Below are 26977 nucleotides of genomic sequence, written 5' to 3' on the forward strand. Positions count from 1 at the left end.
CCCATGGACTCTTTGGTGGGGGGGTATTAGGGATATGTGGGAAAGGAGGAGGAGATGTCACCAGGTGCCTTTGGCCATTACAGATGCTGCCCATCTCACCCTTCCAAAACCGAGTTAGAGGTGGTTGGTGCAGTGACAACGGTGACAGCCTGGCTACCCCGAGGCTCTGGGAGGCCCAGTCCCCACCGGGTCAGGCTGACAGTGACCCTGCTGATCAGTCACAATGAATCCCTAAGCTCCAGTGCGTGGCTACCTCACACTGGGGCCATCACAGCGAGTTCATCGTCCCCGAGTTGGTTTTAGTTTTACTGTTCCAAATAGGAAGGACTCTTCCAACAGCCACCGCTCCACTGCCCCTGCCCCAGAGCAATAACCCCCCCTCCAAATCCCTACAACAGCTTTTGTGCATCAAAGCAGCTGCTTCCAGACACCAACCAAGTGACAAACAGCTCAGGCCGCAGATGTCGAGCTTCCAAACGTGCTGGGAGCTGGGCGGCAGGAGGGGGAGATGCGCAGCTGGGATTGATCAGGACAGACTATTCCAGCCGCAGCATCGTAGGGACAAACCTCAGCCCCTTTGCCAGGCTGCAGCCCCTCATAGAGACCAGGAGGAGCTCTTGGAGCAGCAGGGACTGAGGAAGGGAAACACGGGAGAGCAGCTGCCTCTGGATTTCGGCAAGGACAGAGCGGGTGGCACATGTGGAGCAATACCTGGTTCATTAAGAGCAGGGCTCATCCCAGCTGTGGTCAAAGTGACAGGGGGACACAAGCAGGGACAAGGACGGGACCTGTCAACAGGAAAGCTGTAGGCAAGTTGACCGCATTTAGCTCCAGGTCTTTGAGAGGATGAAGATGGGGATGAAGGCGAGGGGAGGTGACAGCCAAGGATGGAAAGGGAGGAAGGTTTGGGGAGGAAGAGGATGGATGATCGGTGGCAGTGTTCGCTGGTCCCCTGGGTCCTGTGTGGCCATGTGAAGATGCCAGGGGGACAAGCCCAAAAGTGGGACTTGGTCCCCAGCCAAAGGGGAATGCAAGTGGCAATGAAAGCAGGGTGGCAGGATGGGTTTCCTATGGGATCTGCACCACGTGCCCCGGAGAAGGGCTCCTGCAGCATCCCAGTGCAGTAAGCATGTTGGATGGCTGGAACCACAAGCACGTGAAGGGACTTGGAAGCACAAAGCTTCCCAGAGCTAGGCGGGATGGTTCTTCCTGCAGGGACCACCACACCTGGCAGAGATTTTGGGACTGAGCAGAGGGGCAGCTCCCCTCTCGTCCACTGTGACCTCAGCCCTGGCCTCAGGACCTGCCCCTGCCTCCCCTGGCTCCAGGTTTTGGGGCCAAGTTTTGCGTCCTCCTTACGACAGGGCTTGAAAAACCCACAAACCACAGAGGCTCAGCCCAAAAGCAACCCCACCTCCTCCATCGATGGATCCAGATACCTCAAACCCCATCTCATGCCGAGCAGTGTGGCACCAGCTTCCCCCTGACCTGGGGGTTTTATCAGGGACAAACATGGCAGAAAAGGTTTCTAGGCCCAAAACCACCATCCCACCAGTGAGCAGCAGCCCAGGGCTGGGTTTGCTTCGGGTGGATGTTTGGTTTGGGTTACAAACGCACATTCTCATTCCTCAGGTATAAATATCGTCGTTTCTAGTAGAAAAAAACACAGCTTCCCTCTAAATAATATAAAGAAGACTCAAATGATTGCACTTAATACATATGAAAAAGGTAGAAAGGAGGAGATCCTAGTGCACAAACGTACTCCTGCTCTTCACAAAGCTTGCTTTTTCCGAGTTACTCTTTGGCAGAGCTTGTAAGAAAGTCTGGGTTTTTGGCACAAGTGTCTCGGGTGGGGGGGAACAAAAACCTAACCCGGCTCAAAGTCCTCCTCCTTTGCTCCCTGTTTTCTCCCGTGCAGCCAGACATTGTTCTCCGGGAACGTGGCTTGGCTGCGCTTCCCTCCCAGCGCCAGCGCGACGGCCCCTGCAGCACCACGGCTGCCATTGCTGAGCTCCCCTTTACCTCTTCTTTTCACTCCAGTAAAGCTTCTGTAAATTCATCTCCCCCGACCTCTGCAAAGTGATGCCGATCCCCCTGCCCCGGGTGCTGCCGTAAACACACCGTTACCTTCCTGTGCTCCTCTGCTAAAGGGCTTGGTGGAGCTGCAGCCGGCGCCAGCCCTGTGGGATGGAAGCGTGATGACCCCTCTGATGTCCCAGGCTGCTGGTGGCACCAGGGAACAAGGACAGACCTGGCGTAAAGGAAACCAAAGGGAGGACAGAGGATGATGACGGGACTGGTGCTTCGGTTCCCTACAACAAAGAACCTGCTTCCAAAGAGAGAAGTGGCTTCACCGGTGGCTGGATGAGACAGGAGCATCCTCCCCTGGTTGGGGACATGGCTCTGTGGGGAGCGGTGGAGAACTCGTGGGGCATCTGCAGGGTGAGAGGTGTTGGTCCTGCTGGAGCCGAGCGGAGGAAGGAGAAAATCGGAAAGGAGAAGGAAGGGAGAAGAGTGTTTCCTTGGCTGCAGGGCAGCCCAGGGGCTGCAGGGGTGCAGGGGGCTATTTATAAGGCCGGAGGAAGCTGGAGACTTTGGAGCGGAGGAGCTTGATGAAGGAGCGGGGCAGCATCTCCTTGTGTTTCTCCGTGTACTTGAAGTAGTTCTGGGGATGTGCCAGCACGTCGAAGAAAGCTTTGATGAGCTTCTTGTCCTGTGGGGAAGGCAAGACAGAGGGAAGGTCACCCTGTGTTCCCACCCTGTGTTCCCCCATGGCAGCTCCAAAACAAAGCCAGGAGCACAGAAGGATGATCCTGCATGGAGCATCCTCCAGAGCCCCGGGCAGAGAGGATACACTCACCTTGAGGATCTCCTGGTGGTTTTCGGAGGCGTAGAGCCTACCATCCCGCACGATGTCCTCCACCAGCTGCTCGTAGTCCTCTGCAACACCCCCCAGAATACACCATCAGGGCACGAGCTGTCACTTGGCCCCAAACCTCTGGTCACCATCCCTGAGCCTGCTCCCCCCCAGATACCTGTGAACTGGGGGTGACCTGGGTACCCAACCTGGCAGGGGGGCACCAGCACACCGGGATGGTGTCCCCCTGCACCCTGTGCTCACCATCGTAGGTGACGTAGGGGATCTGGAAGCCCCGGGCACTGTTGGCTTCACTGGTTTTGAAGTTGATCCAGAGCTTCCGAGAGCGGGCGGTGAAGGCGATGGGCCTCTCGTAGGTCTGGCACGTCTCGTAGGTGGTGATGGAGGACGGGGAGGCTGCAGGGAATGACAGGGGAACACATGATGCTGAACTACATCAGCAGAACTACCCCCAGCCTCACTGTCCTTAAATGCTCAAGGCAAAGGGGGGCAACAGATGTGGGGACTGTCCATATTCGGTGAGACTGAGCACCCCCCAACCCTCATGTTACATACCAGGGATGTTGTTTTTCCTTCCTTGCTCTGGAAAGCTCCAAATGGGTGTTTTTACCCCTCAAAAGGAGTGCTGGGACCTGGGTGTGCAACCCAGCCCACACTTAGCCCATGAGCACCTCCCTGATCCAGAAAGACTGTCTTGGCAAAATAGTCTAGTGTGAGGTGTCCCTGCCTATGGTAGGGGGTTGGAACTGGATCTGGAACTGGTTGGAATCTTAGGGCCCTTTCCAACCCAAACCATTCTGTGATTCTATTTTAAAAGAGGAAGGAAGCATGGTGATGCCTGGAGAAGAGAAGCTGCGTGGAGACCTCAGAGCAGCTTCCAGTGTCTGAAGGGGGCTACAAGGCTGCTGGAGAGGGACTCTTCATCAGGGACTGCAGTGATAGGACAAGGGGTGATGGGTTCAGGCTGAAACAGGGGAAGTTCAGGTTGGATCTAAGGCAGAAGCTCTTCCCTGTGAGGGTGCTGAGGCGCTGGCACAGGGTGCCCAGAGAAGCTGTGGCTGCCCCATCCCTGGCAGTGTTCAAGGCCAGGTTGGACACAGGGGCTTGGAGCAAGCTGCTCTATGGAAGGGGTCCCTGCCCGTGGCAGGGGTTGGAGCTGGAGGAGCTTCAAGGTCCCTTCAACCCAAACCGCTCCATGGTTCTATGAGTTGATGCCGAGTCCGCTGCTCACCCAGTTCCCAAGCCCCCCTCCTGCCGCCGAGGGCTGTGGCTTTCCCCTTTGCCCAAGGCACCTCCGCCAAATCCCAGCCTTTCCCCCCCCGGCTCCTCCCGTGAGCACCGCGGCGCGCTCGGTTACCTACAGTTTTTCCGCATGACCAAGACGTCGCCGCACTCGTCCTCGGAGGGGAGGAAGATCTCGGGCACCACGATGAGGATCTTGCGCTTGGGGGGGGGGTTGATGTTCCAAGTGCACTCGACGTTGGCAGGGTAATTCCCCGGGTAGTTGGGGGACTCGATGTAGCCCGTGTATTCTCCCAGCTCCCCCCCACACTGCCGGTCTGCAAGGTATGGAGAGCTGCTTCAACTGGGAACCAGCGGCATGGACACTGGAATGGGGCTGGGTTTCTCGAGTGCTCTCCTAGCAGTGCTCCACGCATCCCTCCCACGCCTCTCTGCACGCATACAGCACACAACTGACCCCAAACACTATTTTAAGGGATTTTTAAGTACTTCGGAGGAAAGGCCCCAGTTCCCACCATGCCGTGGCACCCCAGCTTGCCTACTTTTGCACTGGGACACGGAGGTGGAGCCGTCGAAGTCAGTGGTGGTGTTGCCAGGACAGGAGATGCAGTAGTTCTGCCGAAAGTCGGGCTGGTAGGTGCCCACGGCGCAGCGGATGCAGCGGTGGACGCTCGTGTTGTAGTAGTGCCCAGGGGAGCACTGGACTGGGAGGGGGGCAGAGAGCAAAGGGGCTGCATCAGCCACTGGCACAGCCCCATTGGGTGCCCCCCATCCCTGGGGACCGGCTGGCACCTACCCTTGGTGTCGCAGTCCTGGAAGGAGAGGGCTCCCTCGTGGCGTGTGGTCAGGCCCCCACCGCAGGGGAAGCAGAGCGCCCGCCCCACCTCAGGCTGGTAGGACCCCCGGGGACACGGCTGGCAGGGCTTGAAGCCATCGGCCGAGTGCTGGCCAGGGGGACACTGACCTGTGGGCACAAGTACCCCTCAGTCCTGGCATCCCACATGCCCAGGGCTCCCCTGCCCCATGCCCTTGCTCCTCTCCCCACCCAGCCTTGGCAGTATCAATATATCCAGAGCGAGTGCTGCCCTTCCTGAGCTCTCCTCCTAATGATAAATGCCCAAAACAGCTCCTGTGGGTCCTGGGGATGCTCAGAGCTTTCCCTCCTTCTGGATGGGGGCTGATGGCTGAGGTTGCAGCCCCCAGTGTGCCTCCCAGCCCCTCTCCATGCCCCCCTTACCCGTGCAGCCGGTGATGTTGGTGGCTCCCACTGGTCCAAAGGCATCCCCACGGGGACACAAGTCGCAGGAGAGCTGCCCTTCCTTCTCCTGGTAGGTGCCGGGGGGACAGGGGACACACTGCTCCGTCTGGCCATGGTAATACGTTCCCTGCGAGCAGCTAACTGAGAGCGGGGGGGGGACGTCAGTGATGTGGCAGGGAGGATGTCCCCAGCGGGGGGACACAGCTCAGGCACCCCCTGATGCTCCTTACCACACTTGCCAGCCAGGCGGTGCTGGCCTGGCCCGCAGCTCTCCTGCCGCTCCGGGGCCACGCTCAGCTTCTGCGCCACCTCGTACTCCATCCCGGCGAAGCGGAGCAGGAACCGCTCCTGGTTGATGGATTTCTTCAGGGCTTTGATGGCTGATTTCAGCTTTTTCTCCACCCTCTGTCGCAGGCAGTGCAGGTTGCAGCTGGCTGGGGGAGCAGGGGGGGAATGGGGGTGCAGGGGGAAACAAGGACACAGCAAGAAGGGAGGGATGGAGAGGGGAAAACCACCAGGATCAAAACCATCTCCTAAATACTCATCTGCAAGTGCTGCCCAACACATCCCAACCTGGATGAGGAACGATCTGCCTCTTGTTACTGTGTGTGGATGGCACTGTCCCCCCGGTCCCACCACCATCCCCTGGTCCTACCAGTGTCACCCTGGTCCCACCATCATCCCCTTGGTGCCACCACCATCACACCCTGGTCCCAGCACCATCCCTCTGGTCCCACCACCCCTGCCTGCACCCAAGATGTGCCAAGCCAGCCCCATGCTCACCTGTGATCTCCTCTGGCTTGATCTCGGCCTCGAACTCCAACGTGATGCGCGTCACCTCCTTGTTGGAGGAGTTGCGAGCCCGGCGTCCCTTCCCCTTCTTGGATGAGTCACACTTGAGGTTGACAAAGGCAACCTGGCAGTCGGAGCAAGGTGCCGACCCAACTGCATGCGGGGGGACAGCTCAGCACCGTGTCCCTCCAACAGCCCCACCATCCCCCTGCCACCACACCTCACCTTGTGCCCCAGCCTTCCCGGCCTCATCCTGCTTGCCCTTGGCCCGTGGATGCAGGTGGCACTTGGCATCCTTGATCTTGAAGGAAGCCTTCTGCTTGATTGGCGCAGCGACAGTCTCTAAAAGAAAAGGTGGGTGCTCAACCACCCCGGTGCGGGGCAGCCCAGCGGGTGGGGGCCATGGGCACCCTGGGAGCCCCCTCACCGAGGCACTGCTGGCTGCTGTTGGTGGGTCTCTGCTGTCCACCCTGCCGCAGGACGGGGGTCCCACAGCTCACTGTGTAGCTGCTGTCGGACTCTGCGGGAAGGAGGAACAGGAGTCAGGGGATGCTGGAGTGGCTGCACGGTCCCCGTGATGCTCTGCTGGGGTGATGCAGGGAACCATGGCTGTGCCATGTTGGGACAATGCCCAGAACCCCTCCATGGGGATCCTGCACCAGGGACCCATCCCGTACGTAGCTCTGTGCTCAGCAATGAGTCCCCCAAAGCAACCAGCCCCTCTCTCTTTCCTTGGCTACTGCTTGGGATTTTGCACCCTGGCCATGCAGACACTTCTCCCCCCAAAGCTTGGGCCATGCAGAGAACTGGGAACCCCCCTGCCCATGCTGGCAGTGACACCGGTGCCGGTACCTGGCAGGAAGCGGGCCTTGGAGGTGCAGGTGAGGGCACAACTGTCCTTCTTGCCCGTCTTGTTGCAGGTCAGAGTGGCCCGTGGTGGCACCGAACCTGGCAGGCATTTGACCAGCTCTGAGGGACACGCGCCGGCTGGTGATGACAAGCGGGGACACCCGTGGCTGGCACAGCCCCGGGACAGGCAAGGGGCTCCTGCACCCTCCCAAGCCATGGGGGGACTCACTCAACCCCCCCACACCCTCCTTGGAAATGTGAGATGTGACTGTGGGATTTCAATGGGAGGGGGGCCAGAGCAGCCTGCGCCCAAGGATGGGGACAGTCGGGTACCAGGGCATGGCCAGGGCCATGGAAACAGCTCCTTGTGGAACATTTACTGGTGCAAAAGCTCATGGCCAGCCCCAGGCATGATCATAAAAGCAATGAGATGACCAAGGACAGAGGGAGCACGGCCAACGCCTTCCCATCCAGATCCAGGTGAGACCCAGCCAAAAGCAGCCCACTCTGGAGCATCCCCCTGCCAGGACATCCCCCAACCCCCATGATCCCCCCCACCCTAAAACCTGATCCCAACAGCCCTGTGTGGTGGCTGGGGATCCCCAGTCGCGGTGTGCCCTGCCCTGACATACCAGTACAGTCCTTCTTGTTCCAGTGCAGCTTGCAGCCAGCAGGACAGGTACACTGGTAGCTGCCAGGTGTGTTGATGCAGCCAAATTTGCAGCCCCCCCGGTTGATGCTGCATTCGTCAACATCTGCAGGGAGGAAGGGACAAGTGATGGGCGAGGAGCAACGGGGCCCCCAGCTCTGACACTGAATCACTGCATTGCCCCAGGCCTGTGATTTCAGAGAGATGCAAGGACCCATGCCCATGGGGCACATGCACCCAAGGTACTGAGGGGTGCAGCCCACCCAGGCAGAGCCCATCCTGGTCCCACGGTGGGCTGGGGAGCTGTGGGGCACCAGACAGTGCTGACATGGAAGCACTTCGCAGCCAAATTCAAAAGGCAGCTACTTGGCAGCCCTGGCCCCTCTCCCCATGGCAGAGACTCTCTGTTCCTGCCCGAAATGAGGGGTCAATCATCCAGGTCTGGCACGAAGCAGAGGCAGAAGTGGAGGGATGGAGCTTGTTCCCCAGACTCACCTTCCTACCTAACTGCCTGCTGGTGGGAGTGTCAGTGGGAGCCAGCACCATGGGGTTCGCACCAAGAGCACCCCGGTGACTGCGCTGGCTCCCTCTGGCTCCACATTTCAGCAGCACGAGGCAGGCTGCCCATCCTCCCTGGCTGGGCAGCACCACAGCACTCATCCTCGTGCTGTCATCTTCCCAGGCCACCGGCACCCCTGCTGCCACAAGCTCCAGCAGCCCCCTCCGGAGCGTGTTTCATCTGCATCCCTGCACCCCGGGGCACTGCACACCCCTGCCTTTGGGAGCTATCTGCCTTGTGAAACTTAAATCAACCCCTTTTGATGTTCCCCTTCCCAGCTCCCTGCCAAAAGCGCTGGGGATTTCTCCCTCCCTCTCTGCCGCTGCAGACACGACGCAAATTGTTCCTGTCGCTGTGTTTGAAGTTGCAGACACCAGCGTCTGGCTGCGAGCCCCCTCCCAGCCCGGCCTCAGCTCAGGGGATGTGGGGAACCCACCCATCCTCCCCATGGGCCCTTGGTGTGAGCGGTGTCCCCAGTGGTCACACTGCAACCATGCCATGGGGCTGTCCCATCCCTGAGTGCCCCGTGTGCCTCCCTGCTGGGTTTGGGTCCCTCCTTGCCAGCACCGTGCCAGCCCTACCTCCGCAGTGGGTGAGCCCATAGAGCGTGTAACCCTTGTTGCAGAGGCACTGGAAGCTGCCTGGGGTGTTGATGCAGAGGTGATCGCAGGTCCGGTCGAAGGAGCACTCGTCGATGTCTGGAGGGGAGGCACGGAGGGAGGTGAAGGCTGGTGCAGAGAAGGGGCAGCCCCAGAGACAAGGGTTGTCCCCCTCCTGCTCCAATTGCTCCAGCAAGCTGGGGGCTGCACTGGGATGCTGTGGGATACTGCATTGGGATGCGCCAGGGATCCAGCACTGGATTGCTCTGGGGATCCAACACCAGGATGCTCTGGGACACTGCTCCCACCCTGCCTGCATCCAAGCTTTCCCACTGCCCTAGCGTTTGCCCTGCCCCAAGCTCCTGCAGCCCCTTTGACCCTCAGACAATACCAGCGCCGTGTCCTTGGCACAGGATGCCTTGGCTCTGCCCTGTGACAAGTGGGAATGCTGTGTGGGATGGTCCTGCCCCAGGACAGTGCCAGGGATGTCTGCTCGGCCCCATGGGGCACTTGGCCATGGCAGGGAGGCCCTGGCTTGGTGGGTGAGCCCATCCCAGTGGGTTTGAGCACCGTTTCATGGCCTTCATTAAGTCAATTGCTCTGCTCACATCAAAATCCCGAGTGCTGGGCCTGGACAGAGATGAAAGTGGTCATGGCCCCAGAACGCCAGCCCCTTCCTTCCCTGGCCATGTGCTTCTGGGAGGCAACACTTGGGCTTAGGCACTCCCACTGGGCTCACCTCGGCCATGGACTGGGGGTGCAGAGCCCTGTGATCCCTCGAGACAGCCTAGTGACCTGCCAGGTTGTTTAAAGCTGGGTTTAGGAGGGATGTGCAGGAAACAGGGAGAAAAAGGTGGAAGAAGCAGCATGGAGCAGCCAGCTCCCTGCAGAGTGAGCAGGATGCCTCTTCCCCCCAACTCCTGCTTTCCACAGATAGGGCAAGGGGCATTCCCTTTACAAAAGCCACTAAAATCCTTGCTCTGCCTTGACAGCTTGCAAAAACCAACACATCCTTGAGCAGGGAATGATCCAGCCAATGCTGTGGGGTGGCCAGGCAAGGGGGAGAGGCAGGCAGAGCCACATCCTAGCCCATGGGGCTGCAGGGAATGCCATGACCGTCATCCAGTGCAGATCAAAGGGCTAAGCCCCAGACCAGAACCCAAATCCAGCACTAATTCCCCTGAAGGATGGACGTGGTCCAGAGGAACCAGGCCAGCACTCCTTCAGCAGTAGCCATGGGAGGGCTGGAAACACTGGAGAGCAGGAGAGGTGATGTCCCCGGGCAGGGCAGGGTGCTGGGCTGCTGCCACCCCTTACCTTGGCAGTTCCTCTCGTTGATGAGCAGTTTGTAGCCCTTCTTGCAGCTGCACTCAAAGCTGCCAACCGTGTTCCTGCAGATGTGGTCGCAGCCACCGTTGTTGAGCCGGCACTCGTCGATGTCTGTGGGGACAGGGGACACGGCACACTCCAGCTGGGATGCTCGGCAGGCAGGGAGGGATCATCCCCTCGGACTCTGTCCCCACTGGGAGCCGGCAGATGGGAGAAAGCCTTTGGGCTCTGATGGGCACTGGGGGAACGTGGCTCCTGGTTTTATCTGGTGCACTTGGGGAGCTGATGCAGGACACTGGGGACTCCTGGGCTCTGCTGAGCTTGGAAGTTGCACAAAACATTTAATTTCTGCAGGTCTCAGCATCCCCCAGAGCAGAGGCAGGAGCCAGGGACTCAGAAAGAGCCTGGCAATGGGGGAAAGCATCACGCCAGAGTCTGCGGAGTCACGGGTTTGGGCTGGGGGCTAATTCTGGGGACCAAGAACAGCAGAAACGAGACAAACTCTGTGCTTTTCAATCCTCACCTTTGCTTGTCTTCTCCTTCCTGCCATAAACAAAGCTAAAAATGATCATGCACAATAACTGCAAAGAGCCCCAGAAACCTGGAAGGAGGCTGGGACTTGTTTTTTTTTGGTTGATTTTTTTCCCCCTTTTCCACTAATAACAAAATTTACTGCTAGGAAATGACCTGTAAAATGGAAGGAGACCTGGAAGAAGCAGCACCCCACCACCCCCAGCGCCAGGGCACCTCTGCCTCTCTGGGGCTCTCTGGGGTTTTCTCTTTACGACTGTGAGGGAGCAGGCTATAAACCAGCTGCAATAAAACCCCCAGACACAGGGGACATGGCTCTGGGTTATTGCATGGTCCTGGAAAGCGCAGGATTGGAGGGGAGGGGGATGCTCTGATAAAACACCAGGCGCGGGGTTCTGGAAGCAGTCAGCAGGTAGGGAGCAGCGGGATGGGCTTTGCTTTCAACCGGGGTCAAGTTCCCAGAGCTGCCAAAAGACACAACACAGGCGCCAGGCAGCCCGGGGTCATGGTGCCCCTTGCCCAGGGAGGGGGGCAACGCTGGGGTGTGGGGTCACCAGCCTGGACTGCTCCCCCTTGCAGGGGCAGGTGGATGTGGATGGTGGTGGGAGCACACAGAAGTGAGCAACCTCCTGTGGTGTCCTGCCCAAATCCAGTATCCGAAAATATCTTCCAGTGTCTGAAGGGGGCTCCAAGGATGCTGGAGAGGGACTCTTCATCAGGGACTGCAGTGATAGGACAAGGGGTGATGGGTTCAGACTGAAACAGGGGAAGGTCAGGTTGGATCTAAGGCAGAAGCTCTTCCCTGTGAGGGTGCTGAGGCGCTGGCACAGGGTGCCCAGACAAGCTGTGGCTGCCCCATCCCTGGCAGTGTTCAAGGCCAGGTTGGACACAGGGGCTTGGAGCAAGCTGCTCTATGGAAGGGGTCCCTGCCTGTGGCAGGGGGTGTAACTGAATGAGCTTTAAGGTCCCTTCCAACTCAAACTATTCTATGGTTCTATGAAATGGGACATGGTGCTTGGACCTGCCTGGCCAGCGTACAAAGAGGGACTCGTGCATCTCATGTTCCCAGAAAAGATGTGGATTTCCTGCATACCTACCTATGGGGAAACTGAGGCAGCAGGTTGGAGCAAGGTGGGACAGGACCCTCCAGGCCCATGTGTGTCAAGCCATTGCCTCTGGCTTGACCCAGCCTTCCCTTTCCCCTTCTCCATAGGCTTCCCAGGAGAGTGGGGCCAACCAAATGAGTACCCAAACCTGGGGGGATACCCATCTGCACCCACGGATGCAAACACCAAGCAAGCAAATGCTGTGAGTAACCTTGAGCTGAGCTAAACCTGAGCCACAGGACACAAAGTGAGGTCTGAGGCACCCAAAGGTGAGCAGTGAACAGCCCGGCCCCTCTCACACCCACCTACCTTTGCACGTCTTCCTGTCAGGCTGGAGCATGAAGCCCATGGGGCAGCTGCAGTGCACACCCGTCGCTGCATCATGACACTTGCTGTCACAGCCCCCGTTGTTCACAGCACACGTCTCTGCAGGGACAGAGGAGAGAGCAGCCGAGCTGAAGGACTGGTGTTGAAAAGGCTGCGGTGGGGGGGTCACACCACCCAGCTGTCCCCATGCCACCCAAATGGCTCCACTGGCCAAGGAAGCAATGAGTGCAAACCTCAGTGCAGAGACACCAAAACTGCTCATGGCTTTTCCCAGCAGTAACAAGGTCACCCCCATGAACAAACCCCTGGTACAGAGAGCAAGGGAAAGGGGACTGAGGCACTGGCACCCCTGCAGCATCTTCTGCTTCCGCAGAAAACCCCGAGCTTGTTGCCTTCCCACCGCTGGGTGCTGCTCCCTGGTGAGTTTGGGGGTGAAATAAGGGTGTCTGTGATTCCCCCAAGTGCTAAGGCAGGAAAAAGCACCCAGATTTCCTGGTTCCCCATTCCCTGGTTCCTTTGCAACCCTTCTGCCTTCCAACAACCTGCTCTTATATACTGGGTATCTGCATTTAAGCAGTGAAAGCAGTGGGGACAGCCTTGTCCCCTCCTTAGAGGATGCTTTATGAATGCAGGCAGGGAGCAGAGTGGCTCCTGCCCACCCAGGGAGAACGGGGTCGGCAGATCTTGATGTGGAACAGCAAACAGGACACTGGGAAAAGCAGAGGTGGTTTGACAGAAGCTTTTCACTCCTGAAATGCATCAGCTTCCCAGCTGACGGACGGAAAAGCATCTCCATGGGATTAATCCCACCACGCTCAGCCTCCATGCTGGAATCCAGGCTGTGTCCCACCAAAACAGTGTCTGGTGGAGTCTGGCTTTGCCATTTCCAATGAGGACGACTTGCGTGTCCAAGTGACAAAGGCCCAGCACTGGCTGTGCTAAACGCAGCCGGAGCCGGCTCTCACCGGGGTGCCCCGACTGCAGCTCCCCATGGATGCGGATGCACAGCCCCAGTCCCAGTGGGATGGAGGAAGGAAAAGCGGGTTCCAGCCCCGCTTGCTGCCACCACCGCCACTGAGCCACAAAGCCATGGGTGAGCCTGGACTGTCACCCGCCGCTCGGGCACGCCAGCCTGTCCAGTGTCCCAGGCTAATTTAGGAGACGCTTCATATAATTAGAACACACACACACAGAGGCAGCATCAGTGGAAAAAAATCCAATTTAGAAGGAAAAAAAGAGCACTAATTATTCCAGTATTATCAAAGTCAGCTGTGGCTGGTAGGACTAGAAGGGACACTAATTTAAATGAAGCATTTTCAGCTTGACAGCTTCCCTGTGAGATCAATCCTCAATTTTGGTCCTAACCACCAGAACAATGGTTTGAAGTGCATGAAGTTGTTCACAAAGGATAATAAAATATTCCTTTCAGAAGGCTGGTTGCTTGGATAAATGAGGCATTTGGGCTTCAAGGAACCCAAGATGAAAATGCCTTGAAGAAATTCCTTGGAAAGAGCAAATCCCAGGTTCTCCCGCTTTTTGCAAGCGCCGCATGGGGTGGGAATGACTGAACCATCCAACCATTTGCCTCGGGGCAAGGGAGCTGGGATCACTCTGTGCTCGTCTTGCCGCTGCTATTTTTATGATGTCCCATAATAAGAGAACAAAAGGGACCATTTTATTAAGTTAATAGCCACCACAATTACAAAACCTAACGGCAAGGAAGGGATTTCTGCAGATATTCCTCCAGCCAGGTCCTCTCCCTGCAAGCAGCCGCCCCGTGTCGGGAACGTTGGTTCCCCTGTGGCACCGGGGCAAAGAGCACAGCGCGGGCAACACCAAGCCGAAGGGAAGGGAAACTTTCTGGAAGCCTGATGAATTGTTCAATACCAGCCTTTGTTCCAGCAGCTGGTGCAGAAGCAGCCCAGGGAGGGCTGATTTAACAGGGTCACTGCTGAGGTGAGGGGACGGGCTCAGCGCTGCAGCTGCTTCTGGTGGGATCAAGGGACCAGAGAAGTGGCTGCACCAGGGAGGACGGGGCTCTCCATGGAGCACGGTGCCTGTTTCACCATGCTCACAGCCTCCTCCTGTGCTGCAGCACCCATCTCCCCTCCTGGCCTCTTTGCACCTTTGGGAATTCCAGCTGAGCTGTAAAGAAACCCAACCCACCATCCCATGCAGGATGCAGACCCCGCCCGGGGTACGCATGGGGTGGTTGCTGAGCCAGTACGGCTGGAGCAGCGCTGCAAACCCCTTTACAAAGGGGAGACCTTGTCCTGGGCTTACAAAGAGCGTGGAGGGGGCTTCTGGGGAACCTGTGAGTAGGGGAGGTCACGGGGAGACGGGGCCAGGGGCCCCGGGAGAGCCGCATTGTTCGGCAGTGCCGGGGGCTGCTCCAGCCTGGCGTGACTCACCCAACCACACAGGGCTTTGGCGAGGGCCTCCACCGCGCGGGGAAGGAGAAGACAAAGCAGCTCGCACACAGACACGCACTCCTTCCCGCCCTCCTCCATCCCAGCTCCGCTCTCAGTTCCCAACCACCACGCCATGGAAATCCTCGCCCCGCTCAGCACCCTTTGCTGATGAAGGTGCACCCTTCGCTCCGGCTTCCCTGCACCTGCCAGGCAGCAGCAATCACAGCGGGACTGCGATCCCAGCAGCCCAAGGAGATAACTGAGCTGTACTCAGAGGAATTACAGCCAGGTTGGCTGGAGTACGGTGATGGCGCAGAGCTGCGGTCCCCCCTTCTCCCATCCCTGTGGGAAAGGCTCTGCAGAGCCCCCCTGAAAGCTACCACAGCTCCTCCTGGATGAGCCAGGAGTTTCCATGCATCCATCACGTCCATGAGCAAGGTTCCCCACCACAGACAAGTCCCTGCACCATCAGACTGGCTCAGTTCCCTTGCTGTTGGAGCAGAGGCATCACCTTACCTTCATGGAGAGCTTAGAGACCCAAGAGAGGCTGCACAGAAATATGTGGGGAAGCAGCCGAGGTGCCCAGCCCCATAAAGGGTCATTGGAGCTCTGCTGGGCCAAAGCCTGGGGCACCCTGAGGGTGTCCGTCTATGAGCGGGTGGGCTCCGGGAAGGGGTAACTTTGGGGACACACAGTGCAGAGATGGGCATGAGTATCACCCTCCCAACCCCACTGCCACCAGCAGCCCACCACTAGCTCCTCTGGGAATTGCTTGGCATCCTGGGAAGGGATAACCCTTGCCACAGCCACTGGAAAGTGGATTATCACCCCTGCACCAGGCTGGATCGCCCAAAGCAACGCGAGAGCCCCCGCCTCATGCAAGTGCAGCCAGGGGAGGGTTTCCTTCTGTGTCCCCAAAAGCCAAATCCTCCTGCAGCCCAAGGCCAGGCTCGCTCTGTGGGGTTACGAAGCAGCAGTGGGTTAGTGAGGCATGCGGTTAGCGTGACAGCTCAGCCCCCCGAGCCCGGTTATGATCTCCAGTTGGGAGACCAGCTACTGTTAGACCCCTCCAGAGAGATAGAGAACAAAAATATTTACCATTAGAAAACGTCTCAAGGATAACGTGTTGCTGGAAGTGTCTCTCCCCTGTTTATAAAAAAGTGATTTAGAAACAGTGTCCAGCAAGGAGCTCGGTTGGTGTCACACGTCAACGGTTCCACTCCACCGCCTTTCCAGCCTCGTGGAAATCCTCCCTTTGCGTTTTGGCTCCCCCCCACCTCCCAGAAGAGCCCAAAGCAGAGGTTTGGGTCTGGCACTATCGACTCCTCCATCACCCTGTCGGAAGCATCATCCCATGTTCCACAGCCTCACCGAACCCCCTTGGCTTTTGTGCTCTCCGTGTGAGAAGGAGGAAGCGCGTTGCAAGGAGCGTTAGTGCAGCCCGTTAGTCTGGGGAGCCGGGTCCTGACCGGATTAGCACCCCCACGTGCTGGGGCTGAATGCAACCCCCGGCTGGAGCTCTATGGACACTGCATGCCCTTGGGCTTTCCGGAGGTGACTCTGTCCCACCAGTGGCACTTGCACCACTTGGATCTAGCAGCTGAGCCCACATTTTGGGTGTGCTTTGGCCGCTCAGCATCACCCATGCACCCAGGTGCAGGGAGCCCCAGGGGGCACGGCACAGCCCCAGGGTGCTGAGTACCCAAAGGGTCATAGGGGAGCCTGGTGGGGAGTGCAAATGGCCAAGATGGGGCTGAGAGCAGCCTGGGCAAAGCCATAGACCCCAAAATAGGTGCAAGATTTTGGTGCTAAAAACACCCAGAGATCACTTTCGGGGCTTGCCCCAAAACCTTAGCAAGAGCTTTGCCCTGCAAAGGAAACTGCCTGGCATCACCCACCTCCCAGAGAGTCAAAACCTGCCATTTGGGTCTGCTGCTATCAGCTCCTCCATCACCCTGTCTGAAGCATCCCACGTTCCACAGCCTGTCCAAACCCCTTCGGTTTTGGGGGAGACCCCCATGGCTGGGAGATGTCCCTCCTTCATCCCAGACATGCCGGGGAGGGGACAGAACCCTGTGGCACTGCTGCACTGAAGCCAGAGAGCCCCTGGCTGAGCGTGGGGTGCTCAGGGCACCCAGAGCCCATGACCCGAGCGGAGGCGAGCGCATCTCTGCTTCAGGAGGAACAACGTCGGGTCTGTGCGAGGAGAGACAGTGGAAGGGGAAAAGGGGAAAGGCAGCCCCCATGTGCCTGTGCTGTGCAGGGGGCTCAGGCTAAGGGCAGGGATTCAGCAGCCGGGACACAGGGACCGCGTCTCCGTGGGGAGTTTGATGTGTACGGGGTGTGCATGGAATGCCCATGGCAAACCACCTCGTGTCCCTGAGCCCTGCCTTCCTCTTCCCAGAGCCTTCCTATGCCTCAACCCCTTCCCTCCCATGTCCCAGGCATTGACCTGCAGCAGGGTTCGGCTGCACAAAGCCAGAGCATCGGCGGAGCTGCTGCAAACTGCCCAGGCACGGGTCAGGAAATCAACCATAAAACTTGAGCTGGGTTTAGTTTCCTTCTCCATCCACTCATGTTTCCTCCCCATCCACCTCCTCCTGCTCCTCCGGTGCTTGCCACAAGCAGGGGACAGCATCAGTCCCATTAAACCCCAAATATCACTGGGAGGGAGCTACAGTGATGCCCCGGCTTGCAAACCTTCCCGGAAAGCCAAAATCTGCATCGACCACAGCAGCCTGGTTCACATCTGCCCGCGGGCGCTGCAGCCGGGGCTGCTGAAGGGCGATTCCGTGTCCTTGCTTTTTATTTCCTTTGTGAAAAGAGCTGCTTTTTTTGAGCGTAAATATCAATATTTCAGGTCATTGGCCTCCCCTCCCGGCTCCCCCTCCCCCTCGAGACATGTTGGGAGCCATTAGGGCTGGCCCCGCTCTGCTCAGAGGCATGTTATTCATTATCTGCATTTTTAAAAGCAGCAATAAAAAGCGGAAAAATGAAAAACACCGGCCGTGGCCTAATGAAACTGTCACTCACAGGGGCCGAGCGCGCTTCCTGCCGCGTGGTGTGATCTGAAGGGAACCTGGAGCAGGGGCCTGGCCCGGCAGCCCATCAAACGCACCGCGTACAATTTCAAAGCCCACGGCCCGGGGAGCGAGTTTGTGTTTCCCCTCGCTGGAAACTTTATTCCCCTTGAAATGATGAAATATTTCAGAGGAAACGGGGAAGGGGCAGCGGAGGGAGCACGGGGGGAGGGCTGTTTGCTGAGCGCCGGCCATAAAACAAGAAAGGGTGGTTATAAATATCCGAGCAGGTACCTCGGCTGTAAATCTGCCCCCGCGGGGCAGCCGCCGGCTCCCAGCGGCCGCAGCACAATCCCGCAGTGTTCCCGTGCTGGGGCTGGGGGCTGGGATCCCCCCGGGAATGCTGGATCCAGGCAGGCTCCTTCCTGCTGCAGAGCCGAAAGGGATGGGAAAGGGCCGGTGGTGGGTTTGGGGCTGGTGATGCTCCTAAAATCCTTCATTGTGGTGCTTGAGTTCCCCTAGGAATAGGGGTGAGGGGAGAGCTCACGGGGATGTACCGGCTCTGGTGGGAGATGCCTCTCCGGCAGATAGGGCGCATGGTTTGGGAACAAAGAGGGAGATTTTGGTCAAGGCCGTGAGGATGAATGATTTTGGAAACCCCCAAATCCCACCACCCTGCCCATGGTACTCGCATCCAAGTGCTGAGACTGTCTGGCAAAAACACCCCTCTTGAGCATCTCCCGAACCATGAGCTGCTTTGGGGAGCTGCTCTCCCACCCACTGCACCCACCAGGTCAGGAGCACCCTTTTGGTGCCAAACCTCCCTGAGTCCTCACACCAACACAGACAGCACACACACAGGGACCTCCACCCAGGAGGAGCACACCAGCTGATGCACCCCAAAGTCCCCTTTGGAGGAGCGCTCCCCACCCCGGGCACCACAACAACCCCCTGGTTATCGTGTCCTCAGCGGCTGGGACGGGATGTGGTGGCCACGGAAGCGAACACGAGGATGGCGGAGACAAGGGGCTGATCCTGCCAGCTGCCAGGAGGGACTGGGACTAATCCTGGCAGCGGGCTGGGTGACAGCGGTGATGTTAAGGTCACAGGCAGCTGAGCTGACAGGCAGGAGGGCTTTGATGCATCCACTGAGCTGGTGGGGAGCAGCCAGGGGCTCAGGGGGCTCCTCGGCTGCTCACCCCGAGGATGGAGCTGTCCTTGGGAAGCTGTTCAGGCACAGCAGGGCCACAGGGAGCCAAACCCTCTCTCTCGCTTTCAATTCCTCTTTCATTTTTATTTTGCAATGAGAACTCAAATGTCTGGAGCAATTTGTGGACTTAATCACTCTCCAAATGCAATGTTCTTTTAAATCGAATCAGCTGTTCGGCAGCACGAGCATATGAAACCAGTAAAATTTCGACCTCCGTTTGATGTTCTACAATTTGAAAACACACGGAGGAAAAGGACAATTCTGGGGGTGGTTCACTTGTCAGGTTGTCAGGGCTTTGGGTTTTGTTTTTGGCTAGACAATTGTTCCTGAGCCCAGGCTCCATGGTGCCAACTAAGAACAGATCACAGGGACTAAATCCATCCCCTCTGTCCCTCCTCAAATGCTGCCAGTGACGGCAACAGTAACAGCGTCTAGCATGGGGATGTTCTCAGCCCTCTCCCTCCAGCAGCACGGAGACAGGCAGGGACCCTGCTCGCACCCCAGCACAACAAACCAAACCCCAACCACCCGCTCAAGCATCCCCGCAGCCACTTTTGCCCTTTGTGGCTGAGCAGCAGCGCATTCCCGCGGGTACCAACCCCACCCCTCACATCACCGAGGCTCTCCAGTCCCAGCAAGAGGAAACGCCACATCCCCAAAGCCCCTTCATCAGGCTGAGAGCAAATTGCCCAGGGAGGAAGAGGAGCCCCCCCACATCCCAGGCCATGGCTCGCACCTACCTATGCACGTCACCCCGTCGGAGTGCAGCAGAAACTTGACGTGGCAGCCACACTTGGGCCCCTGGTCGGTGTCGTCACATGTGTGCTGGCAGCCCCCATTCCCGTAGTTGCAAGTCACTACAGGAGGCAAAGAATAGGCTGTCAGCAGGGTCCCCAGCCCCTTTCTTCCCCACCCAGCATCCTCAAGGAGTAGCATAAAGCCAGCTTGGGGAAACCTCATCCATATCCTCCTGGAAAATTTCTGGAGCCCTTTGACTTTCCCTGCAGGATCTTGGTAGATGCAAACTCTGGTTTATAGAATCATAGAACCGTTATGGTTGGAAAGGACATTAAGATCATTCAGTTCTACCCGTGAACACTGCCAGGGATGGGGCAGCCACAGCTTCTCTGGGCACCCTGTGCCAGCGCCTCAGCACCCTCACAGGGAAGAGCTTCTGCCTTAGATCTAAGTTTCTTGTGTCTTCTCTTTGCTTATTTTCTAAATGCCACTGGTGGAGCATGAGCAAAGGGGACCTGTGGGCTGGCTGCCCCTGACCCCGGAATCTGATGTTACAAGGGAAGGGTGGGACTTTCTTGAGCTCTGGAATGATTCAGGTGCTCCTGGGAATCCCTCTCAGCCCTTCCCAAAAGGCAAGGCATACTGTTCATTTACCACGGAGGGAAAACAGGCTCATAGGATTAAAACTCCATCTCATTTTACACATTTGCTGCATATAACAAAAGGAGAAACAAAAATAACTGCATAAACACATTCATCTCTATTTAATAACCCTGGCAATACCAGTGAGATACTGGCAGGAGATGAGACGGGTTCAGAACACCATGACCCCCAGGGAAAGAATTCCTGTGCTCATCCTGTGCCAATTGCATTCTCCCTGTTCATCTCCTCTTTGGAAAGTGAGACACTGGGGCAGGGACAGAGGATGCTACACCTCTGGGACCCCTTCAAGTGCCTTTTGAGCCTGGTCAGCGTAAGAGCACAATGTCCCATGGCAGAGGAGGATGCCAAGAGCATCCTCTGTGAGAGCAACAGAGGCAGAGCTGGGCATGCTGGAGGACAATGAAGCCCAGAGAGCTTCAGGCTCGATAAACCAATTGCTACCAGGGGTCAAGGCTTTGCAGCAAGGCCAGGAGGCGTTTGTCTCATGGAGACAAGGTTAGGGGTTCCCAGGAAACTGTATCCCCATCCCTGGAGTGCTCCTTACATTTGCAGTCCCGCTGGTTCTTGGTGAGCTCGAAGCCGGGGCGGCACTCGCAGGCGATGCCCCCTTTGGGGGTCTCCCGGCAGATGTGGGCACAGCCATGGTTCTTGTTCATGCAGTTCATTCCTTCTAAAAGAGAGAAGGAAGCGAAGGAAAGCTCCAAAAGTTTGCTGGTACTGGTCTGTGGCGGCAGAGGGATCTCTGGGGTGGGGTGGGATGGGGAGGGGGAGATGGAGGAAAACCTTGCAATAAGAACATTAATGGGTTCTTGCCTTGAAGAAGGTGTCTCAAAGGGCAGCACCTCCTGGCACAGAGCTGCTTGGCAAGGTGGACAGAGCCACCCTGGAGCTTTCAACCTTTGATTCCCTCCCACCACCTCGGGCAAGACCCCGTTCCCACATCTCCTTGAAGGAGGATGCTGAGATGCACCAAGCATTCACTGGAATGGTTAAAAACCAGAGGCTGCAGCCTGTGGGTGTCCCAGGTTGCTCCCCATCACCTGCCCCACAGATCCCACCTAGCTCCAGGACAGGACGATCATCTCTAAGTGAGTGGCAGGGAGCCCTCTGTCATTAAAGCCTCCTGCCTCCAATCACACCAGCCCTCCCTTCCCGGGCCTCCACACTGGGGCTGGGAACTCCCACCCTGTGGGGAGCCCCAGTCCATCCCTCTGGCATCCTCCAGGGTACCCTGGGGCTAGGATGCTGCTTCGAGTCCCTTGTCTCCACCAAGCCTTGCCTCAGGGACCCCTGCGATGCCCCAGGGATGCCAGAGTGCTCTCAGCCTCTCTTCCAACCAGCTTTTTTCTCTCATTCTTTTTTATCGTTGCTCTTCACTATGTGGCAGCATCTCCATCACATCCCCGTACCACAGCGGACACGGGGCCCTCCGAGGCTGACCCTGCCCTGCCGCACCATTTGCCCCCCTGGAGCTTCCAGAGAAGCCACATCCCAGTAGCGGTCTGCAGAGCTCCCTCGGCGCACCCCGGCAGACACAGGCTCTGGAGCCTGCGTGCCCTGGCTCCCCTCCAGGCCGGGCTGCCCGCACGCTGTTTTCCTCCAACTCCTCAGGCGATTCCACCCGCGCCCAGCATCCTCCTGCGCCGCAGGACACGGCGATTCCCCAGTGCCTAAAGCCACTGCCTGGGAAGGGATGCACCCCTTTAATCATCCCTTTCCCTGCTACACCATCATCTGCTCTTGCACCAGCACAAGGCGCTTGCACCTTTTGCTTTCGGTGGCTCCACCGCCGCTGTTGGGCTGAGCACAACAGGGTTTAGAGGCACCAATACCCAGTGAGCCCCAACCCTTGGCCTCTCCTTATGGGAGGGACCAGTGCAAGGGAGAGGGTGGTGGTGCTGCAGGAGTGGGGTTCTGGGATCTATCACCCAGGTCTCTTACCCAGAAGTTTCATCCCCTGTGCATCAGAGGGGAGAGAGGAAAGCAAGAGCAGAATCAGAAAAGGAGAAAAAGCAGAGGGAAAGGAGAAAGCCTCCTGCCAGGGGAGAGAAGAGAAACAAGGAGCTGGCAAGGACCCCAGAAGGAAGGAAGCAGCCATAACATTGAGGTTTAGCTCTCTAATACTGAATGCTTCTGCCTTGGCAGTGCCCAAAAGCCAAGAGTAAAGTCAGAACAGGCTTTAATATCAGACCCCAGATTGTCCTCAGCTTTCTGCTTTTTCCAGGCTCACATCCCAGGGACCAGCTGCAACCCTCTCACCCCTCATCCTCCTGAGCCCAAGCTCAGGGACCACGTAGCAGCTACAAGATCAACCTCAGGGTGCAGAAGCAACACAGACCTCCCCAGGACAACACCACTCTGCAGCTCAACAAATCAGCTCAAACACCAGCACCTGCACCCCTGTCCCCAGCAAGGGCCACCCACTGTGTCATGGAGAGGAAGGAGCAGCCAGCTCATCCCTCCTGGACACACAGGGAATAGGGACGCAGGAGATGCCACCACGGTTGAGCTGTCCCAGGCTGGGCAAGATTCCCAGGGGAGCTGGAGCGACTGACACAGCTGGGAAGGGGGAAGGAGGCAAGCAAAACTCAGCTGGCTTTGCTGAACAGCAGAGATAAAAATCAGTGGAGATGCAAAAATCTCTTATTTCCTCCTATTTTGGCTACGAGACTGCTCCAGATGGCAGCAATTTAGAACTGATATCAAGAGGAAGGGGTTGGTGCTGCACAAGACCTGGCAGGAGAAGAGAAGTCTCACAGGGGGGTGTGAGGATCTCCAGCTACCTTTTATTTAACAAAACACTCTAGGTATAGGATCAGCTTCCTCCGCCTGGTATTACTGAGCTTGACTAAGGGGCCTGAGAGGGTTTTCTAAGAGATGTTTATGAGCCCCACAGCAATGTGCTCGTAATAAATTTACTTTCAAATCTGCAACACCAAGAAGGGTCATGAAGCAGCACCCAAACCCAAACCCAAACCCAGACCCATACCCAGGCAGTGCAGCGGTGGCCAGAGGTGACAGATCTGTCCATTAATGCAGGGCTGGAGGGAAAGGCCAGGCACTAACCTTCGGGGCGCTGGATGCAGGTGTGCTGGTTGTCACTGAGGAAGAAACCCTCCCGGCAGAAGCACTCATAGCTGCCCATCATGTTGACACAGGTCTGCTGGCAGCCGCCGTTGCCCTCTGAGCACTCATCCAGGTCTGCAAAGGGGACATGGCGGGAGGTGAGCAGGGATCCATGGCACACAGAGGGGATGGGGAACTGGGTGTGACAGATTTGCACCTTATTTCTGCTTTACATCCATGATCCCCCAGCTAGAAGAAAGGGAGATGCTTTAGGACTTCAGGGGATGAAGGCAAAGCACCCCATGGGATGGGCTGCAGAGCCCATGCAGCTTCCTCAGCTAACAGGCAAAAATGGTCCAGCCTCGTCTGACAGAAGGGAACCCAAAACCACAGAGAAAGGGATTTTTCCTTTCCCATGACCCCCAGCACACCCAGCATGCTCAGATGGGATACTGAAGGCAGCCACCCCCTGCTCCTAGCCCTTCCGAGCCTGTTGCTGGCTGGGGATGCCTGCACTTCATTAGGGAGAGCTGGGAAACCTTAGCCCAGAGCCGGGATAATTATTTGTAAGGAGACTCAAACCCCCAGCAGCTCCGCTGCCCTCATGCCTGTTTCAGTTTAATGAGCCGAGGCTCAAAGGGGCTTGAGCTGTGCACCCGTGGCACTGGCAAAGCCCTTGCCCCAGGTTGCTCCTGCTCCATCCCTGCGAATCCCTTGTTTCATAGAACGGTTAGGGCTGGAAAGGACCTTAAGGTCATCTAGTTCCAACCCAAACGAAGAGCAATTGCCTTTACTGTGTCCAAATGGTTTCTAGGGACAGTGGTCCAAGCTGAACTCACCAGTGCCCCAAGATGCCAGAGCAACCAGGACTTGGCCAGAGAATCACACCCCTGCCCCTTCCACCCACAGTCCCAGAGCTGGGTGATGGTGTCAGGATGGGGAGTGGGAGGTCCCGTGCCAAAGAAAACCTCCCATGAACTTTAGTGTTGCAGAGCCAGAAAAGCTGAGTCCTGCCAGCACTGGTGGCTGGAAACACTCAGTGATGGACCGTGCTGAGGGGGATCCTCCCGGCACTGCCCTCCTCCCTGAGTGGCACAGCAGGCACCAAAATCCCTTGCTTTGGAGCAAAGAGATGGATGGATGGATGGACGGATGGATGGATGGATGGATGGATGGATGGATGGATGGATGGACGGGTGGATGGACGGGTGGGTGGGTGGATGGATGGGTGGATGGATGGATGGATGGGTGGATGGATGGGTGGATGGATGGACGGGTGGATGGACGGGTGGGTGGGTGGATGGATGGGTGGATGGATGGATGGATGGATGGATGGATGGATGGATGGACGGACGGACGGACGGACGGATGGATGGATGGGTGGGTGGGTGGATGGGTGGATGGGTGGATGGATGAATGGGTGGGTGGATGGATGAATGGGTGGATGGATGGGTGGATGGATGGATGGACGGACGGACGGACGGATGGATGGGTGGGTGGGTGGGTGGGTGGGTGGGTGGATGGATGAATGGGTGGGTGGATGGATGGATGGATGGATGGATGGATGGATGGATGGATGGATGGGTGGGTGAATGGATGGATGGATGGATGGATGGATGGATGGATGGATGGATGGATGGGTGGGTGGATGGATGGGTGGGTGGATGGATGGATGGATGGATGGATGGATGGATGGATGGATGGATGGATGGGTGGATGGATGGATGGATGGATGGATGGATGGATGGATGGATGGATGGTTGTCCAAGCAGTGTGAGTGCCTTGCACTGTGCCCTCTGCCCCAGACAAGCCCAGGGAAATGCTGCAACCCTGGGGGATGGTCAGAAGTCCAAGCAGGACTACAGCTGGAAACTGCCATGGGAGCAAAGCTCAGGAGCAGCCCACAAAGCCACTGCCTTGGAAAGGAGGTGTTGAAATCTTTATCTCACACCCGGGTGCCCACAGGGCAAGCTAGGGCTGACAGCCAGGCTGCAGCCAGACACAAAAAGGTTGTCCTCTGTGATGGCAGGAGGCCTGCAGCTTCCTCTGAGGCTCATTCCAGCCAAGCTATGTGCTGCAGATGCCAATAACTCTCCTCAAATCCCCCCACTTATAACAAGGGCTTAAGGTCTTGCGACTTTTCCCTCAAGCTCTGCACAAACATGAGGAGGCAGCCGCTCAAACCCGACGGCTGGGACAAGACTCTGCTGCTCTAATGCCTGTTTTATTAAATGCAACAGAGATGGGCAGAAGCCAGCAGGGCCTGTGTCAGGACAGGGGCTCCAATTCCTGCTCTGGTTCAAAAGGTTGCTGTGTGGGGGTGATGGGGGAGCCTACGGGCATGCCCTGACCCTCTCTGACCCATCTCCAGCTCAGCCACTGCTCTCAGCACCAGCAAAGCCTGGGCATGACTTTCTGCTGTGCACTGCTTCTCTTCTTTTTGGCTAAGTAGAGATGCTTCAGGAGGATGGAGAAACCCACTGGGGTTCATCCCTGATGCCCCTCAAGAGTGGCTGCTGAGCAAACCAAGCTGGAGCATGGAGGGAGTCAACATCCTCACCGGTAAAATAGGATGCAGGGGATAAACCAGCCCCATCCCTATGGCAAAGCAACACAGAAGTGCTGGGATAGACCTGCCCATCCCTACAGGAAAGCAACACATCCGAGATGCTGGGATGAGCCGAGGAAAGGCTCCACGGGGGGAGCTGGGGCTGCCCCTCAGGTCCTCCCTTGCCCCAGCTGCTCCCCAGCCACCTCCATCCCCTCCCACCCCACTCTGTAAACACATGACGTGCGGCTCGCAGAGCCCGGCTTTCCTTTCTTCTCCTCGGGCTCATCCTCCCCGGGGAGAGGAAGGCAGAGCCGCCTCCTCCCAGCTGTGTAAATCTCCCCCCTCCCCGAGGAGGCTGCAAAGATCCTGGTGATGGCGGTTAATGCAAAGCGTATGTGGCCATAATCCCGTCCCCTCCTCCTCCTCCCAGCGATGAGCTCATCAATGACCCCTCTGCAGACACTCATTAGGAGCTAGCATGAGCTCCAGGTAGAGGGCGGGTGGGTGGAGCCGTGCTCCCGCAATTCCACCCGTGGGTGCTGGGGGAGGAAGCGGGCGCCGGGCTGTGGGAAGCCCGGCCAGCCCTAGGGCTCTGCCGGGAGCTTTGGCTCCGCCGTGGCCGGATGGAGTTTGGGGCAGTGGGAAGCGGTGGGGAGGATGCACGGCGGCTCCGTAGGCAGACGCCGGGTTTGTCTTGGCCCAGGGATTATTTACCCAGTCTCTTCACTGGTTCCCATCCCCGCCGGCTTTGCTATTAACTCATCTATTTTGGCAGGTGCAGGGCTGACCTCAGGCACGAGTGGCAGGGCCCGGGTGAGCCCCACAGGCTGGTCCTGCCCTGGGCAGCGCAGCAGAACTGCCGGCACGGCCACTCACCACAGCAGGATGCAGCTGTGGGGAGGCTGTGGCTCACACACAGCATCCCCAAACCCAACCTTCCCAGTCTTGCCTTACCCCGAACTCCCCCAGTCTATGGGTGAACTCATGGAGCAAGTTTTTCTCCCAGCATTGAGCATCATCCCTCAGCATCCCCTGTGCAATGGGGAGCAATCCTGTCCCCAGCGAGCCATCACGGCACGGGACATGTCTGCTGCTGGCACCCTGCAAGTGCCACTATGGTCCCCTGGCTCTGAAACTGGTCTCGGGGCCTTAGAGGCGAGAAGGTGCACAGTAAAGCAAGCCAGCAGGCTGGTCCCAAG

At 57.7% G+C, this 26977-nt stretch overlaps 1 protein-coding gene across 6 annotated transcripts in view; it reads right to left on the reverse strand.

Annotated features, from left to right (window-relative positions):
• Nucleotides 1–2158: 2158 nt before the first annotated feature.
• The window catches only part of SCUBE3 (signal peptide, CUB domain and EGF like domain containing 3), a 35645-nt gene continuing 10826 nt past the window's right edge, over nucleotides 2159–26977 (reverse strand). The window contains exons 4-23 of one of the 6 annotated variants that reach the window (XM_057404314.1): nucleotides 23228–23362; nucleotides 20706–20831; nucleotides 19501–19617; nucleotides 15629–15676; nucleotides 12102–12218; nucleotides 10144–10266; nucleotides 8809–8925; nucleotides 7652–7774; nucleotides 7023–7118; nucleotides 6598–6690; nucleotides 6396–6512; nucleotides 6162–6323; nucleotides 5609–5812; nucleotides 5358–5519; nucleotides 4917–5084; nucleotides 4663–4824; nucleotides 4240–4437; nucleotides 3122–3274; nucleotides 2861–2940; nucleotides 2159–2713 (exon numbers count right to left, since the gene is read on the reverse strand). In XM_057404314.1, the coding sequence (XP_057260297.1) occupies nucleotides 2564–2713; nucleotides 2861–2940; nucleotides 3122–3274; nucleotides 4240–4437; nucleotides 4663–4824; nucleotides 4917–5084; nucleotides 5358–5519; nucleotides 5609–5812; nucleotides 6162–6323; nucleotides 6396–6512; nucleotides 6598–6690; nucleotides 7023–7118; nucleotides 7652–7774; nucleotides 8809–8925; nucleotides 10144–10266; nucleotides 12102–12218; nucleotides 15629–15676; nucleotides 19501–19617; nucleotides 20706–20831; nucleotides 23228–23362 (2651 nt within the window). In that variant the 3' untranslated portion in view covers nucleotides 2159–2563. Of the gene's footprint in view, nucleotides 2714–2859; nucleotides 2941–3121; nucleotides 3275–4235; nucleotides 4438–4662; nucleotides 4825–4916; nucleotides 5085–5357; nucleotides 5520–5608; nucleotides 5813–6161; nucleotides 6324–6395; nucleotides 6513–6597; nucleotides 6691–7022; nucleotides 7158–7651; nucleotides 7775–8808; nucleotides 8926–10143; nucleotides 10267–12101; nucleotides 12219–15628; nucleotides 15677–19500; nucleotides 19618–20705; nucleotides 20832–23227; nucleotides 23363–26977 lie in introns of those variants that run through there. The other 5 variants (XM_057404305.1, XM_057404296.1, XM_057404326.1 and 2 more) reach the window with 5 other exon arrangements.

This window comes from Pezoporus wallicus, unplaced genomic scaffold (genome assembly GCF_028554395.1).
Source record: "Pezoporus wallicus isolate ANWC-B61680 ecotype Strahan unplaced genomic scaffold, APGP_CSIRO_Pwel_v1 contig_5863, whole genome shotgun sequence".
NCBI classification, from domain to species: Eukaryota; Metazoa; Chordata; class Aves; order Psittaciformes; family Psittacidae; genus Pezoporus; species Pezoporus wallicus.